General features: G+C 40.3%; 1 protein-coding gene across 5 annotated transcripts in view; it reads right to left on the reverse strand.

Moving 5' to 3' along the window:
• LOC105935547 (thrombospondin type-1 domain-containing protein 7A) overlaps positions 1 to 17,732 on the reverse strand; it is a 229,492-nt gene that overhangs the window by 42,768 nt on the left and 168,992 nt on the right. For all 5 annotated transcript variants that reach the window (XM_036135332.1, XM_036135329.1, XM_036135330.1 and 2 more), the window contains 6 exons: positions 17,460 to 17,654; positions 14,645 to 14,911; positions 1,590 to 1,768; positions 1,048 to 1,053; positions 543 to 676; positions 294 to 447 (listed from right to left, as the gene is read on the reverse strand). In XM_036135332.1, the coding sequence (XP_035991225.1) occupies positions 294 to 447; positions 543 to 676; positions 1,048 to 1,053; positions 1,590 to 1,768; positions 14,645 to 14,911; positions 17,460 to 17,654 (935 nt within the window). The remainder of the gene's footprint in view (positions 1 to 293; positions 448 to 542; positions 677 to 1,047; positions 1,054 to 1,589; positions 1,769 to 14,644; positions 14,912 to 17,459; positions 17,655 to 17,732) is intronic.

Below are 17,732 nucleotides of genomic sequence, written 5' to 3' on the forward strand. Positions count from 1 at the left end.
ATAGGTGATGTATAAGCCACTTTGTCTGGCTTCCCCAGTTCATGGATCTCCTCTATTCCTCCTTGGTGGACCAGAAATAACCTGTTGACAAAGATCCACACACTGCTCGCCATAATACGGTGCAACTAAGCTTCGTATTCCCCTCAGCCTCAGGGAAAATATTTGTGACAAGAAAAAGATATCAAGATAAATCTCAGCGGGCTTCGCAGGAGTCTGAGCCTCCTACTACTCCTCTTTGCCCGGTAGCTGAGCTGCTGCTGCTCTTGTCGCTCGTCAGGATTCGGCTTTCTCACCACGCTGCAGCGGCTCCATGGGCCCCAGTCGTTGAGGACGCAGTCCTCCGGGCACGGCAGCCGGCTTTCCCTGGCCCCTAGGGGCATCTCCTCCGGGTCGCAGAGGTAATCCTCCACAGCTTCAGACGGGCCGTCCACGGTGTTCAGCATGCACCTGTGAAATCGGTTTAAAAAGCTCCGTTTTAGCAGTTGTTAGGGATCCCCTGATCGGATCTCAGAGGTGTGATCGGGAACGTCTTTTGCAAATACCTGACTTTTCTGGTCTGGACACCTTCTCCGCAGTTCTCCTTCAGATCCACGTTGCTGACCTTCCACACGCTCCACGGCTCAGCGACCCACACATACTGGTTGCAGTCGCTCTGACAGGGCACCACCTCATACACCTAAGAGCAGCAAGTAACACTTTCACTCCTTAAACTTTCATGCTGTAAAATAAGCCAAAAAAAAAGGACTGTATGCATGCTTGAATTTATTTCTCTGCACAGATTGGTCTGGACCGTGGAGGTTTGTCAGCAAAGGTTTGCCTAATACACAGTGATGCTTTGACTCAGCTTTCTCAGATTTAGCTTCTCCAACAGATTATTTATCCTTCCCGGGAAGCCTCTGAAAAGAGCTCGTTAAATGCAGCTCCGGTGAGCTTTAGAACTTTGTTCATTCACTCTTAGATTATTGCAAACGTGCATGTTTATCTGTCACTGACCCACTGATGTGGGCGACACTGTGAGTGCAAACGGCCAAGAAGAGCTGCTCTTACCTGGGCCTGTAGCGGCGAGTCGCATCCGGCGAGCGTTGCAGTGGACCAAAAAGAGACAGATGGATTAATGAGCACGAGCCGACAGCTCATAAAGTGCCACGATTAATGCAACATTTCAGAGAACATAATCAGGAATGCCTCTGGCATAAATACCTAAGCGAACCAAACAGAGAATCTGTGAGGTTGGGACCAACACAACCTTCAGTCTGAATCTGCTGATGCCCACAGCTCTGGGAAGCAGCTCTTTTTGCAAATTTTAAAGGACCCATAGGGAATCTCTCTCATTGGAGCGTTACCACGTTGGACGGTATTCAGTAGCAAAATCCACTGCTGTCAGTGGATTTGCTGATCAATAAAAAAAAGCTTAAAGGTCACTCAAATGAGCTGAAGGTAAAGGACAACTCTGCAAACTCAACTTTATTGCTCAATAACCATTACTCCTTATGCTGTAGCACAGTTCTTTAATACACAATCAACAGCATCAACAAACTCAGACTTCTTGCATCCTTAACTCATCTCTCTCTCTCTCTCTTTCTCTGCACCTGGTTGATGTGGTCCAGCTTTGGACATGGTCGGCCTCCGTTGTACGGTTTCTCTCTGAGCCACTTGGAGCGAACTTTCACTCCACTCCCGCAGGACTTGCTGCACCGGGACCAGTTGGACCACTCACTGAGTTTACAGTCTGAAGGGCAGGGAATGATGCACGCCTCCTCGATATAACCTGATAGGAACAAACGCAATAGGAGTTTAAATTATAGCGTAAATGGAAGGAATTCATATTGTTCTCAGTAAGTAGCTGAATATTATTAAATGCTGCATGTATAGGCAGTAAAAAAAGTACTCCCACTTTCAGTTTTTGAGATTTAGAAATAAGCACATACATCTAAAAGCCTGGTTTTTACCAGGTTTAGTAAATATTTTATTTTATTTTGAGCTTAAATGTACAAAGAGAAACAGATTCCACAGGGTATTTATAAAACAAAGATGAAATCAAATTGGTAACGCTTTTTGTGAAAAACATGATCCAATGGTTGGTATAACCCTCCTCTGCCTCAACTACTCACCAATTTTTATGATTCCAGTTTCTGACAGGGTTGTAGCAAGTTTTGCGTCATTCATTAAGGTTTGCAGACATTTATTTCTATATATACACTTTTTAAAGTGTTGTAACAGCATTTTCACGAAGCTGAGCTCTGGACTTAGACTGGGTCATTGCAACACCTCGATTATTTTCTCCTTCAGCCAATCTGTTGTAGATTTATTCACATTTTAATCTGGAATACTTTGGTATGAAGAGGAGTTCATGGCCACCTCAATAACAGCAAGGTACCCAGGTCCTATGTTTGCAAAACAAGCCAGAATCATGCCCCCCTGAATCACTGTGCTTCACATTTTTTATGACGTGTTTGTGTTGATAAGCTGAAATGAGTTTTCTCCAAACATGGTGTCATGCCTTATACTCAAATATCTGAACTTAGGTCTCTCTTAAGTCTGTCCAAGGAAGTCTTGTGGTTGATTCAGAATCATCTCTACAAATCCAAGTTCTACGTCATTAACTGTTGAAGTAGCATGACAGAGATCCCCTTAATCATTTTATTCACCTTTATTTAAAACATTTTTACGTGTTTTATATTGTATTTTACTCTAGTTGCTTGTAACATCTTTTATGTGTTTATTATGTATGATCTACATATTTATTAGCACCTTTCAAAGTGTTAAACAACTTTAATGTGAAAATAGTACCCTTAGGGCCAGTTTATACAATTTATCTGCAAAAAGTAGATTTTGGTTTACCTTTGAGTTAATTTAATTATACAAGATGCATTTTTCTTCTAGAGACATCAAACAAATCTCCCTATATTCAAGATAATTAGCGCAAACAACATAAATAGAATCAATCAATCAATAAATAAACCTTTGAAAACATGTCTAACTGGCAAGCTATGTTATTAGGAAAGTGCTTATTTATTATGTATGATTTACACATTTATTATTAATTTATTAGCACTTTTTAAAGTGCTAATAAATAAAGTTGGCTTGGCTTGCCATTTTTTTTCCTTGTTCTGGCAAGGATTATAATATTATAATAATAATATAATATATAATATGCCAAGTAAGGCTTGTAGAGTATAATTGGGAGATTCTTTCACACAATCCCCCTCAGGAGCGGAAGAGCAGGTAGGGTGGTCTTGCACATGCGTGCAGTTATTCAGAAAGGGACTTCAGCGTTTCTTACCCACATTTCCTGATCAAATTCAGCTGATTGAACTATTAACCTATGCTTCATATTTTAATCTAAATTTACACCAGTCGGTAAAATAACACGCCATTCACACTCAGAGACACAGTTTATCGTCAGTTACATAAGTCTATAATTTCACTAAGGCAGTTGTTGGGTCTGGGAGAAAACCTCATTATTTTAATTCATTTTTGCTGAGTTCACAGGGTTATAAAGCGGTTAATAGGTTCTGGTTTTTTGGAGCATTTCCTACCCCTGGGCTTCAATTTTCTTTGTTTTCACCAGGAAGGACTTCCCAAAACAAATTATTCGCCTGGACCTTTAGACCTGAGCATCACATCCATGTTTAGAACAGAAAATGTGCTTAGTGAAGAGACTATAATACATTTTTAGCTTATGTAACAGGTCTCTAATTGAGTTTAATTTCATTAAGAAAATTGATGACATGAAGTGAGCAGGGGAAGTCAGGTCCCTGTCCATGTGTCCATCTACTTCCTAGTTTAGATCGCTTTATTATTTGCTGAGAGAATCAGAAACAATTCCTTGTAATAAAAAGTCTCAATAGACAAGTGAACCTTGGTTGATACAGTTTGTCGTGTGAACTGAATAAATTTTCAGATTTCCTCAACAAACAGTGTCAATTAAGAATAGTTCTCAGTAAAACTTCTTGACACAAACATGTTTGCTGAACCAGGCTGGATAAAGCACTCTGGCATATTTCATTTTAGCTTTCTGGGATAAATGGACCTACAGAATCAAAAACGAAATGCAACACTTTTCACTATTCCATTCTGCTAATATGAACATATTTTATCATCTCAAATGACTGCTTGAAACTTTTATGCATTTTTCCTCTACCCAAACAGGTGTTTTTACACCTGTCTCATTAAAACATCTTCTAAGAATGATGAGGCCATCAACCCGTCAGACTGTAGGGACGGAAAAAAAGAGCTTCAGTGCTAATTGCCGCTTTTCCCCCCCAAACAAGCATGTACTTGTGCTCCAGTAGATCAACAATTATCTCCCTAAATTTTCCTTTCTACAGAATGAGCATCACTTAAATGTGTTTCTGGTTTCTACCTTTGAATTATAAAGGAAAACTTTCAGGCCACTTCAACAAACATTTTAATTGATTGAGGGCTTCCTGCTGAGGAGTTTGTCAAAATACCCAGAATAAAGATTTTGGTGCATCTTGTTCAAAGTCTTAACTTAAATATGATTGAGCTGCTTTGGAATGAGCTTTAACAGGACATCCATGCTGGAAAATCCTTCAATGTGGCTGAATTAACACAATTCTGCAAAGAAGACTGGGCCTAAATTTTCTCCTAAGCAATAACAGTAAAGTATAGGAAATCATTTACTGTCTATCAGTTGCTGTTAACGATGGTGGTGCAATAAGGTTTTAGATTTAGGTGAAATTAAGTTCTTCTTTGTTTTTGTTTTTTTTGTTTTTTTTACAAAGCTTTTCCCCCTAATAAATGAAATAATCATAAAAAAACTAGAAAACTGATGCTTGTTTTTACACAGGTTATCTTTGTCTGATTATTTTATGACAAAAACAAAAAAACAGAAGAAATCTGAGGGCTTGTTTTTCACAGCACTATGTATTAAATGTCCACATCCCTCTTCAACACCAGGACGTCACACTCTGCTGAGGTCAGCATGAACTCTAAAATAGCTCCTTTACCTCTGACCTTTAAGCACTTAAACACGGTCACTTTATATCACCGGCTCTGTCACTTGGAAGCCCAGGTCATGCGAGTCCTGCAGCAGCTGAGCTTGCATTTCTTTTTAGTTTAACTGATGCGTTGCCCAGCTTTTGCAGGAAGGTTTCTAATCAGAGTCCAGGAAGGACCTCACTTTGGATGTCTTTGAAACCAATTTGCAACCAGAGACAAGTCCCTGATGTAGTTCCCAAGTGCACATGTCACTGTTGCAGCAAGCTTTCCTAACTGTCAGGAAACCAATTTTACCTGATAATGAGAGCAGCTTTTACTGCCAATAGTCTTAAAGGCTGTATTGGCATTTGGGATATGCTGAAAACTGGCTTCAGAAAAGGAGAAGCTTTGCAGGAACTTGAAGTATCTGCCTCCACCATATAGTAAATTGTAAAGAAGCACACTTCATATCACATGTTTCTATGAAAAAAAAGCAAATCTCTACAATAGTAACTTGATGAGATTGCAAAAATGGAGTAACAATAAAAACAGATTGATGGATTGACTGCTAATTGTACCCCAATAGTGAATAAGTGAAATATTTCTTACAAGCATTTAGGCACCATGGCATTAATTGCTTAGAATGGCTAAATAAACCGTCATTGTGGTTTGACATGTGACTGATTTAGGGCACTTTATGTGAACCTCTCCGCTGCAGGAGATGTCAAACACCAGAGTCTGTTCTTTTATGGTCCTGCCTCCCCAATCCAATACTATGTCAACAAACTAATACCTGCTGGCCAATAAAATTACGGCAGAATAAAAAGAAAAACTGGATAAAATTCTCTCCATGGTCTCTGTTTTCGTTATCAGATCTTAAATTTAAACAAACAGGATTCTGCCAACAAACTAAACCCAGTTTTATGAACAGTCACCTAATTAGTTTCTCCAGATACTAAAATATTTAGTTTTCCATGCATCAACAGAGCTGTTTACAGAACTTGCGCTCATATTTATAGGTGGCTGGAAAGATCTCTATTTTTCTTTATTGCACATTGACTTCACTTGATCCCATTTTAATGAATCCACACAGAGACAGAGGCCTGCAGAGGGCTGCATGTTAAAACATGAGAAAAAAAGCTAGCTACTTCTTTGTTTGGGTAGACAGAAGGAAATATATCTACTTTTTACAAAAAAAAAAACAAAAAAACATTGGTGCTGTGTTTAGTGGCACCCCTTGCAATTTATTTTAAATATTATAAACTAAATATTTTTGTAATGTCCTTTCAAAGTGTGAACAGAGTATTAATAATCTGTTTTAAGTAAACCATGGTTTCCTGTTTGCCTGGAGTATAAATCTGACACTAAGCTCTATTTTTTCTTTAAGGTAGGAAGACAAGAGAACAATTCATTCCAGTAACTCAAACACATCATATTATATAGTAATGGCATATAAAATATAGCAACTCCTTTAAATCTGCCCAAATCTACAGTTGACATTTAAAAAGTTTAAAATAATGAACTGTGATAGACAAGGAAGAACAAGGATATAAATGTGTGTAGCTGACATTAACAGTGAGGACGATTGTAAAGGGGGTAAAATTTTGCTGCAAGGGAACTGCAGTAAAAAGTATTGTGATCACCAAGAGATGCTAAGCGCTTTCTGTCCCACCATAACAAATCCCCCAGGTGACTTTGCTCTAAAAGAAAGGATGAATATATGGAAAAGCATATCATGCCTACTTATAAGTATGGTGGAGGATCCATGATTTAAATAAAATTCTGGGCAAATCTTCCAGAAAGCTGAAATTTAGACAGTGATTGGTAGTGAAAACATGTGGTCAAATTAACACAGAAATGTTTCAGACTCAAAATCGTGCCATTTTATACCCCCCCCCCCCCCCCCCCCCCCCGAAGCAAGGCAGAATGATCCAAGATCTCTCTTTGACTGCTCCAGACTTGTGAAATGTGCTAATGCTATTGCAAAATGAGGGCCTTGCAAAGTATTATATAAAGGGTGAAATAGTGATGATAAAAATAATAGTAATATTAAAAATTATTAAAAATGCTCAAATAAAATGTACATCTTCATGTTTCTGACGTCAAGCTTAACTTTGAGGATTGACATTTAAAACTCAAAGTATCTAATTACATTTCCCTGCTGCTTCACGCTGTGTTAATCTGTGTGTGCCGGTGGTTAAATTTCCAGTTTCACTGTCGTCGTCCCATGCTCTGAAATGCTCGCTCACCCTCCAAAAAGGGACCTCCCGAATTTTAAATCAGCACACGCCTTTATACGACTTCCCTATTTTATCTGGTAGAATAAAGAGATCTGAGTGGCGCAGTTTGCCTGATCTACATCACAGCCAACAGCATCATGCCAGCTGCAGAGTCAGAGAGGGACCATTTTTCTTTAATCAAGATTGCAAGTGACGATGGCTGAGATGGAGGTACTGGATCGAGAAACTGCCGGGGAGAGGCGGACCGAAAAAAATAACAAAATAGATTTAATGATAGCTTGGAGATTCACATGGCTTGGTTACTGTGAACATATCAAGGAACACTTCTTGTTCTCATTAACTCAATTATGCTTTAAAATAAAAAATGCATGGACCCACACAGGCAGAGACTAAATAGGAGTCACACAGGTGTAAATATCTGCAGACTGTGCCAACACACACACACAGAGATGCAAGCCCATCTTTTGACGATGAGCTCCCGTCACACCCACAGTCAGATTAACTATCTGAATCTGTGACTCACACGCGGAGACTAAGACCCTGTTTATATATGCACAGTGCTGATGCATTCATTTAGGCATCTCCCACATTCCATTTCACAGCAATTTTTCCAACGAGTTTCGGAGGCGCAAATCTTTGCTTGAAGTCCTCCGGATCAAAGATAAGACCTAACAACGAGGACACAAGTGATTCAGTCAGAAAAAGGACAGCAAATTTGTTTAGTTTAGGATTTAAAATAAGCCCGCTGCTTTTGTGAGAGAGGAGCAATAAATCCACAAACAAATGTTTCACTTCGGAGGAATTTCGAACAGAGAAATGGGACTCAGTGACGGGTTCTGTTAGAATAAACGCAATACCTTGAACCAAGAAGTGAAGGCAGAAAAGGAGTAACATCAGATTTGATTTATGTCCCCCTATACCCCAGGATTGTAAAGCAGAATTGTTTATAATGCATTGAAGATGTTGAAAATGGGAGGGCTCTATAAATACCTTCAGATAAATAAAAATTAACTTTAATGTTTAATAAGCTACCTGAGGCTTTTAGAGACTTAGCTGTTTTCTTTTTTCTTTTGCCATTATGGCACATTACATTACTTTTATTTAAGGCGGTGGTCTCCAGCCTGTGGCTCAGACGCTGCGAGTGGCGTTTATAGCCTCCACAAAAAGGTTCTTAATACCTTTGACCTTTTTTTTTTTGTCAATTTCCATAAATATAGAACAATGCCTTACATTATATGTTTTTTCTTTTTAAACCTTAAAAATTGAAACATTGCAGTCCTTTTTTTATTGAAAATTTTTCAATGGAAAACTATTTATAATTGAATTTTTTTTAGAAGGGTGATAAAGCTATTATAGCTTTAAAGTTATAGATGGTAATTCTGTTCAGAAACATGGTTATTATGGGTAAAACGGTCCTGGAAGAAGTCAATACATTATGTATTCAGAAAAAGGGGTTTTAAAAAAAAAATCTATCTCTGGGGGAGCTGCAGGCCAGTAAAAACTAAGACACATCTGAGGTGTGAAGAGCAGGGATTTGTCATAGTTTAGTTCCTGCTTTCGCTCTCCTCTGTCAGTGAAGATCTGGGGGAATCGCTTTATCTACTGGTTGAATGCCAATCATTCCGACGTGCTTACGTAACACCAGTGTTTGTGCTCGTTCATTTTTAGTTTCTGCTTGCTGGCTTATAGTGTTTATGTAATCGGTTAGCTTAACGGCTAGGTTAGCTTTGGTGTTAGCCGTTCATTGTAGCTCCGCTGCTCTCACCGTATACTTTGAACATGGCTGAGAGTCGCAAGAAGTGAACCACGTTAGTGGTTAGCAGTTATTTTCTGCAAGCTTGGGGAAACTTCCAACTGCCAACCTCAACTTTAAAGTAGCTATAAGTAAGATATTTACTGTAAAATCAACCTAAATCATTCTCATTTGTCACCTTGGATGGAAGTAACATTCCGTATAAATGGATCCTCTCCATCTCCTTTCAAAACTAGAGGTAAGGTCCAGAACTATTCGGATCAGAGTGTAGCCTGTGTTTACTTCCTGGTTCCTCAACCAATCTTATGAGAGTTCCCAGGGTTCCCAACACAGAGCACAGCATTTGGTATTTTATGTTGGCGAAAGAGCACTAGCCTGCTAACATGAAAGCCAGTAAGAGAAGCAGACCAGAAGTAGAACAGAATACAACATTGTAGATCTATCCTGTGTAAGTAAAAATTCACAACAACACACCGTTTAAAAATAGCATATTCGATTATTGTGATTGGCAAGCTGTTGTACAGATTTGAGCCACAAGGTGTCAGTGTTACTTATAGCTCCATGGAACCAAGAGCAAATATGGCTATTTGCATTTCAAAGGTCGCTGAATCCAAATTCCTGGCTAAGATAGCACCTGCCTTCCAGAAGAGAGTAACACACCTGAGCACTACAGAGCACCAAAGAGGCAACACTGCTTTTAAAGTCATCCATATGATCAATTAATCAACGATCATCAGCTACCACTAACAAAGCCTAACTAAGGTGTTTTTTTATTGTTGTTGTACATGATCACTCATTTTCATCAATATGAAGAATCAAGAAGCTTTATTGTTATAGTGGCATTTTTGGTGGGACAGAGACCGAATATGTGTCAGAATATTGAATATAAATGACAAGTATGTTAATTTTTATTCACTCAACACTTGGTTTGGATCCATTTGCTAGAATTATTGCATCAATCGGCTGATGTGAAGCCCAGGTTACTTTGACAGCATCCTCCAGATCATCTGCATTGTTGGGTTTGGTTTCCCTCATCTTCCTCTTAACAATCCTCTATAGATTCACTTTGGGGTTAACCCCAGGCTGTTTGCTGGCCAATCGAGCAAAGGAACACTTTGCTTGATTGGCCAGCAAACAGCACCCCAACCATCACTGACAGTGGACTTCAAGCAACGTGGATTCTGTGCCTCTCCGCTCTTCCTCCAGACTCTGGGACCTTGATTTACACATAAAATACAAACTCAACTTGCATCTCAAAATAGGATTTTGTATTTTGTATTTCCATAAGTTGCAGTCAACTTCTTTACTTCTTAGCCCAGTTAAGAGACTTCTGCCCCCACTTGTTTCTGATTCAGGCCTGGCTTGACATGAGGAATGCGGTGGATTCATCTGTGCATAATAGCTCTTGATGAGCTGATCCCAGCCTCAGTCCACTCCTGTTGAAGCTCCCTAAAGTTCTTCAATGATGTAGTAATTCATTCAACTACGTATTGAGTGCATAGAAATGAACAGACTTGTCAAAAGCCTGACATTTCTGTTTAAAACATCCTTTTTTTAACCAATCTTATGTAATGTTCTTATTTTCTGAGACACTGAATTTTTGGGTTTTAATTATCTGTAAACCATAATCATTAACATTACAAGAGATAAAGGCTTGAAGTTTTTCATTATGTGCAATGAACCTATATATATCTGAAATGAGTGACAAAAATATTGACTTTTTAACAACATACAATTTTTTTGAACTGTAGTTTATGGAAGTCAAATATTCTGAAGCAGTTTGGAGCCAATGAACCCGCTTACCTGAGATAATTTGTGTCAGATTAGGTTCAGAAGAATGAGGAAAAAAAATTCTAGACATATTTCTAAAATATATTTAAAAATATCCATTGTTGTATTTTCACACTAGGAGTAAAGATTTCACAGATCATAAAGTAGATTTCAACAAATCTGAATAGATTCATCAAGTTCAGGCATGACAGGGGTGAGTATTTCTGATTTTTAACTAGGAATAATAAATAGCAGTCCAGATCCGTAGCAAACAAAACAGTTATGGCAGCTGCTGCCACGGCCATGCGGCAGCTCTTTCTAGTGCTCAAATATTGACACAACTGATATTCAACAACATATTTGGGGTTGGCTCTATTCCTCTATTCCTCGATTCTCAACATTAATAGTGATGAATAAACTGCCTTAGTCAGGACCCAAAACTAATATAGGTCACCAACAGATTTTAACATAAACAACTTTAAATACAACTATCCATTAGAAACAGCCCACTGGAATACACTGACCAATAAAAATATAAAAAAATATTAACCATCCACCATCATTGAGCCCTGGCTAATTTCAAACGATCAGATGAACTAAGCCATATGGCACCTAACACTAAAGAAGGGGAGGCATTGTGAGGGGGTTCCTAAAGCTTGCAAACATTTTCCCTCTGACAAAAGCCTTTGGTGCTGTTATTTACTCCTCTTGTTAAAGAACAAACATGCACTCCAGGCTGTCACCAAATGCTGTAGTCAGGCTAACAGCAAAAGATCAGTAGCTTCTGGTCGTTTCTTGTGCCGTGCTGCTGCACCAAACCTCCGAGCATCAGCAACAAGAGCAAGCTAAAACAACACGCACATCCCCACTGGAGCTGTCACTATGATTAATTGCAGTTAACAGCAATAAAAGAACACGCATAACAGCTTGAATGTAAAGTTGGTCAAAGAAATTGCTCAGATGGTAACAGAACAACTGACATACACTGCAAAAAGGGAACTAAAGGTAAGTAATATTTTCTTGAAATTAATGTATTTGCCCCATGATATGAGCAGGTGGATAATATGATTTTCCAGTGGAATAAGATTTTTGCACTTGAAATAGGAACAACTCATCTCCATCATCTTATTTCAAGTGAATTTGTCTAATTATCTTATTTTTAGGATAAAAATACTCATTACATTGGCAGATGATCTTATTAAACTGTTTAAATCAAGGACAAGTACACTCAATTCAAGAAGGTTTTACTTACTTTTAGCTCCCCTTTTGCAGTGTAGGTTATAGGCATTCAAAACTGAAGTCTGTTTGTGATTTTAGTTTCAAGAGAATACATTACACTAGTGGTATTTCAGTCTGTATAAGTTATAATCTCTGTGTCCCATTGAAAAACACTGAAGTCCTACAAATTGGAAAAAATTTACATAAGACGAATAAATACTTCAGAATAACTTCTTTCGATTAATCCAGCCTCTGGGAGAAGGTTGTTAGGTTTATAGAGCCAACCATGGATCTGAAAACTGTATTGTTGGCTTGTTACCCTGAAGTGAGCTAGAAAAAAACTGTTATAGTTGGGTCTTTGCCAGCTTGGATGGGTTTAGAGAATAAAGACTTAAACAAGAAAGAAAAACAGAGAGAAACTGTAACAAATAAAGGTGAATTTCTGTTGCCTTCAGAGTCAGTGTCCAAGGAATTATCGATCGGAAACCAGAGAGGAGCAAAGAAATAAGAGGTTCTGTTTCAATGGAGTTGCTGACTGTGTCAGATCAGTTTGTGTTGGGAATGCAAAGGAATGTACATTTTCAATGTAAGTCTGTTCAGTACGCAGTAAGTTTTAGAGATGCACAAGAGATTCTGTATTCTGAGGTGAGAGGTTTTTTTTTTTTACCAAGTCAACACAAGTCACAATAAACATGCTAGTTATTTTATATTTTCTTCAACTAATATAAAAATATAATCCCATTAGCAACCCTGACTACCTCTAATGCTCTTCTAAAACCTTTGACAATCTAAAAATAGAAAAACAAATTACATTCTAAAATGAATATGTAGTCATTAACAAGCTTAGTAGGAGGGAGGGTGAAGAAAAAACAGCTCTTGGATTGTAAAGGTTGCTAACCTGCTCTGACCTACAGGGAAGGATGTCGAGTTCAGGTGCGGCTTCATCTGGGTGCTTCAGGCCAGAGATGCTGGTTTCTCGGCAGCATAAAATCTGGTTCCAGAGATGTGTAAAATCACCTTCCTGGTGGGAAAAGTGCCAGAGCCTGTGTGCAAGCTGGAGCAATTCCAGTAACATAAACCTGGGCTCACCTCCAGTCAAAGCTAGGGATCTGGAACCAGCTCCAAGAGAGAGACTCTCTCAAGTTGCCCAGGGAGAACAGAGGACCATCTGGGTTGGAGTTCTCCCTTATGACCAAGAAGTTTATTTAACTGCAGCTTCCAGTTCCTGGAAGCAAAGCTCCTCCTGGCTGTGCTTAAATCCAAACAGCATTTCAGATTAACCAGCCTTTAAGTAGTCTTCTGGGATTCTGTCGTTCTCTTTGCACAGTGCTCCCAGAAGCAGAGGGGCGAAACAAGACTGTCTGATCTGCTCCAAAGTTTGCCTCATGGAGTTAAAATGTAAGGCTTTATGAGAACGTGTGTGCCTCAGCCATGGCAAGACAGACAATAAGCGCAAAACCGCGGGCTTTTGATCGTAGTGAAATAATTTGTATAGGTTGGATATTGAATGTTTGCACTACGCTCATTTGGCGGAGTGTTCTTTAGCAGAGGTGGTTTGTAAATAGTAAAATTATATTTCAGTTTGACCCTCTCCGTTCGTCGTCAGTCTTCAGTTGAACTTTTCCCTGGACTTTCTTGGAGGAAGCCTTCTTGTTTCTTCTCAATCTTGGCTAATCAGTGAGCAGTAGTGGGAGACGCCAAACAGAGCCTGGGCCACATGGAGCCTAGGGTCTAAAAGGGTCTTTGTGGACCTGCTCTTATGATCAGCAAATCCGAACCCGATATTGAAGCTGGACACAATTTTGCATTTCAAAATGTTTATTACAACATTAAACAAACAAAACCTCTTGGTGCAGGCAGGTAAAGCCTCCAATAGAGTCTTACAAGGCAGAGAGGGCTGAGGCTGGTCCGTGAATGGAGCTAGGGTCATACAGGGTGAAAGCAGGCAGGTCCAAAGGGCTTGGCTGGAATCGGGGTAATGAATATCCAGAATATCAGAAAGCCGCTGATGTTCCCGAGCAAGGCAAGACGAGACAGGGGAATCCAGAAACAAGAAGTTGGTCAAATCAGGCAAGGCAGGCAGAGAACGCTAGAAACAGTGACACTTAAGCTGGCTTAACATTGACTACATTCCTTGTGTGCTCCGTCCGTTCACTGCAAAATGTGCCGCGCAGGAATCCAAACTGGATCCGTTCATGCATCCAGAAAGCCCTGCCCCCTGCCTCCTTAGTTTGAAATATTGCTGGATCCGCTTTACACTTCCTGTGTCTGACTTCCTGTCTAGCTTTTCTGGTTTTAGGCAATAGACGCATTTCACCCAGTCATCCATCACAAATAGACTCGATCTGTATTTCTGACGGACAACGGATGAGGGTTCTCCGTCATGCCGTAGCGCCACCGGGCTGCTGGGAATTGCCCCATCGACTACAATGGCTTTTATTTATGACGTAACGGGGAACGCACGGACGAACAAGTATGTGAATGAGGCAAGTGAACAGGTGAAAATGGCCTGACTAATTGAGCTGCTGCAGAAGAGAATGATAATGGGTGTATCTGCTCACTCTAATCAATGGAGTGGAGCAGAATAAGATGCGAAAAAACAGCCCAGCCAGCCCAAAAAAAACAGACAGACAGGAAACATGACACCTGCTGAACCAACACCGTTTGTGAGAGTGAAACCAAGAGCGTCTGGTAGAGAACCAGATTTGTGAAGACTCACCATGACTGTTGCAGCGCGAGGTCTCCACCAGCCGGTTGTCTTGGTCGTAGCACACCATAGCCTGATAGCGGTACCCTTGTCCACACTCCTTGACGTCTCCCTGGACCTTCATCCCTGCGGTGCTCTCTGCCCTCCCTCCCTCCGGCAGGATGCAGTCAGACCACTTCCCCACTGGCTGGGCGTTGTACTTGTCGCAGGGACAGTACTGTGTCTCGCTCAAAGGGTACATTTGTGTGTTTTTGCACTTGTCCTTCTTTTTGCTTCTCCCTGAGGAGTGAAGATGCATAGAAAATGCACAGAAACACTGTTAAAGTTGTCATCTATAGATCTGTTTACCCCAATGTGTTCTGTTTTCCATTCGACTCTTAATGGTGAAATACTAAGATTATTGTCTAAGACCTTAAATAGTGCTCATGCACATGTAGTGGATGAACTAAATCAACCCGATGTTCCTCCTCACTTTAGATTCTCAATTCAGAGCAACTTTCTCACTCCAGCAGTCCATCATTAAGCAGCCATTTCACATGCAAGTGAGGAGACAATTTTCTTTTTGAAAACCTGAAATAACTACCTGTTTTCTCCTTTTTTTTTTTTTTTTTTTTTTAGAAAAATCATTTTCATGCTTTTGCCTCGTTTATTCGCCAATCCAGAACAAAGTTGCTCCTTAATTGTATCGAAGCAGTATGCTATAATTTGTCTGGAAACATCCCAACAACTGACAGGCAGGAGAAAAGAATACGTTATGTGTAACAATATTGTTTTTCCTTGCCACCCACCTTAATATATGGCTGTGACAAGGCTGTGAAGAGTTTAAAAAGAAGTTATATACAATTTAGTTTTTGAACTAAAACTTGGAAGTTACTATTAAATGTCTAATGTTTTGTGAGTCACACATGTTGTAGGTTTAGTGGGAAATCCGGAACTTTCTAATCTGTTTTGACAATGTTTTTATGAATATTTTCCTTATGATCCTCCAAATTCCCCAGCTCACCATGAGGAGAAGAAAAGCTGCTAAACCAGATTTAGTGGACTAAACAGTGAGCGAGGGGGAAATGATAACACAGGCTAAATATAGTGTTCTTATTGAGCATTATTAGTGACATAGTTACTCCTTTAAATTGCGTCCACCCAAAGTTCCTATTTCCTCAAATAATGACAGTCAACATTCTTTGTTCATAAAAGCAGAAATGTGAGAAATAAAATCTCCTTATCGACGTCTCTGCTGATGTCTCCCTCTTCAGCTCAGCCTGCCGTTTTTTAATAAGCTTTGTAGAGGCGTCTTCACCTGAGCTAGTTGGTACGATGAAAGCGTACTCTTCTTCTCTTTTTTTGTGCAAAACGCCTTTCAGTGCGTTCATTCCAGTGTGCTCACTATAACCATGGCCTCGCTGGCTTCTGATCAGGTAGTGTCAGGAATGATGTTGTCTCCCTACTTTTGAAATAGGAAAATCTAGACTCTTCTCTCCTTGTGAGTTACAGACCGCTCATTGTGGTTCCGCTCGTTGCCAGGTTTCTACAGGGGGCTGTGGTGACGCAGCTAACAGCTAATCTAGATCAGAACAGCAGATCTGACCGCTTTCATTCAGAGAATCTCACACAAAGTTGTGCTGCGGTGATGAAACTAAATGTTCTGTGCTGCCAACGCTGGCCTTGCACTCAGTTTTTGATGCAGTCCGATATCAAATCTAGCTCAGGAGGCAGCGAACCGCTTTGCAGAGATTCTCTTCTAACTCATCTGACAGATATCTTTTGTGGCTACTTCAAAGTGCCAATCTCCCCCACCTTCCTATTTGGTGTGCCCCCAATGTTCACTTTAAGACCCCTGCTGGTTTTGCACATTGTGTCAACTTTTAAAGACTTTCATATTTTACAATGTAGATGATATTCAGTTGTACCACCTAAAAAGTACTACCAAATTAAGCTTCATTCATTCATGTCTTGAATTGGAAATAGCTTATCGTGCTTTCTTTCCTGATGCATCTGAATAATCCAGATAGAAAAAGAAAATCAAGTAGGTCGTCTGGACAGGTTCTTCTTTGTTGAAGTGTTTCGTCTCTTCTCCAAAAGACTTCTTTAGTTCCAGATAAACTCAGCCCTGTAAGCAGGACCTTTGCACAATGGATTAAAAAGTTAAACAGTGATTATCAAAACTGGTTGTTGACGTGTAAAAGAGGACCATCTGCCTAACAGCCAATGGTTAGTCCTCTGATGGCAGCTAATGGTTCCCCCGTGGGCCGAGTCATGCTCACAATAACAGCGTTGTTAGAGCGGACAATTAGACACGTAGGCCTCCCCCCGTGTATCAACGGCCAGTTTCTGTTTCCAAAAATGGCTTCCCTTACGTCCCTCTCAACCCAAAGCTTCTCTCTATCCAGGATGAGAACATCACCCCTGAAATAGAGGTTGCTGGCTTGCAGATGAGAGTAAACATCTTGGCCTGATGATGTTGCTCCTCTATGGTGGGCACAGAAGCACAGGCCCAGCAGAGAGGAGCAGTAGACATTTTTAGATCTACTCTTATGACCCACCTGCTCTTTTTGGCACTCGAGCCAGTATAAGTTGTAAATCAGTTGTTCTCTGTGTTGTGTTTTCATGTTGCTACATTTACTTGGATCAGTTAATTTAGGAATTTTACCGTTTTTATTTATCATCGCTCTTTTTGTTCAGTGCCTGCTGTTTTTAACGTGCCTTATAAACAAAGTGGGCTTGGCTATTCCGAGTGTTACCTCACCAACACTAATCTGCAGAGAAAACGAGCTTCTTTGAGACGGGTTTACAACAGCCCATTGTTTGAGCCGTCTCGCTCGGTCCTCACCTATCAATGCCCTCTTTCTGGTGCGGACCCCCACGCAGTCAGCTGTGCAGGACGAGAACTTGGACCAGTTGGTTAACTGGCAGTCATCCTGGCAGGGGAGCTGACAGCGCTGAGTGATGGTGGGCATGGCCTTGGCGGACTTCAAGCACTCGCTGATGTCGGCCTGCGTCCCGTCCAGCTGGCGGCAGGACACAGCTGGGACGATCAGAGGAGGTTGGGGGGGGGGGGGGGGGGGGGGGAATATATAGATTAGAACATAAACCAATATTTACG

This window comes from Fundulus heteroclitus, chromosome 3, assembly GCF_011125445.2.
Source record: "Fundulus heteroclitus isolate FHET01 chromosome 3, MU-UCD_Fhet_4.1, whole genome shotgun sequence".
Taxonomy (NCBI): Eukaryota; Metazoa; Chordata; class Actinopteri; order Cyprinodontiformes; family Fundulidae; genus Fundulus; species Fundulus heteroclitus.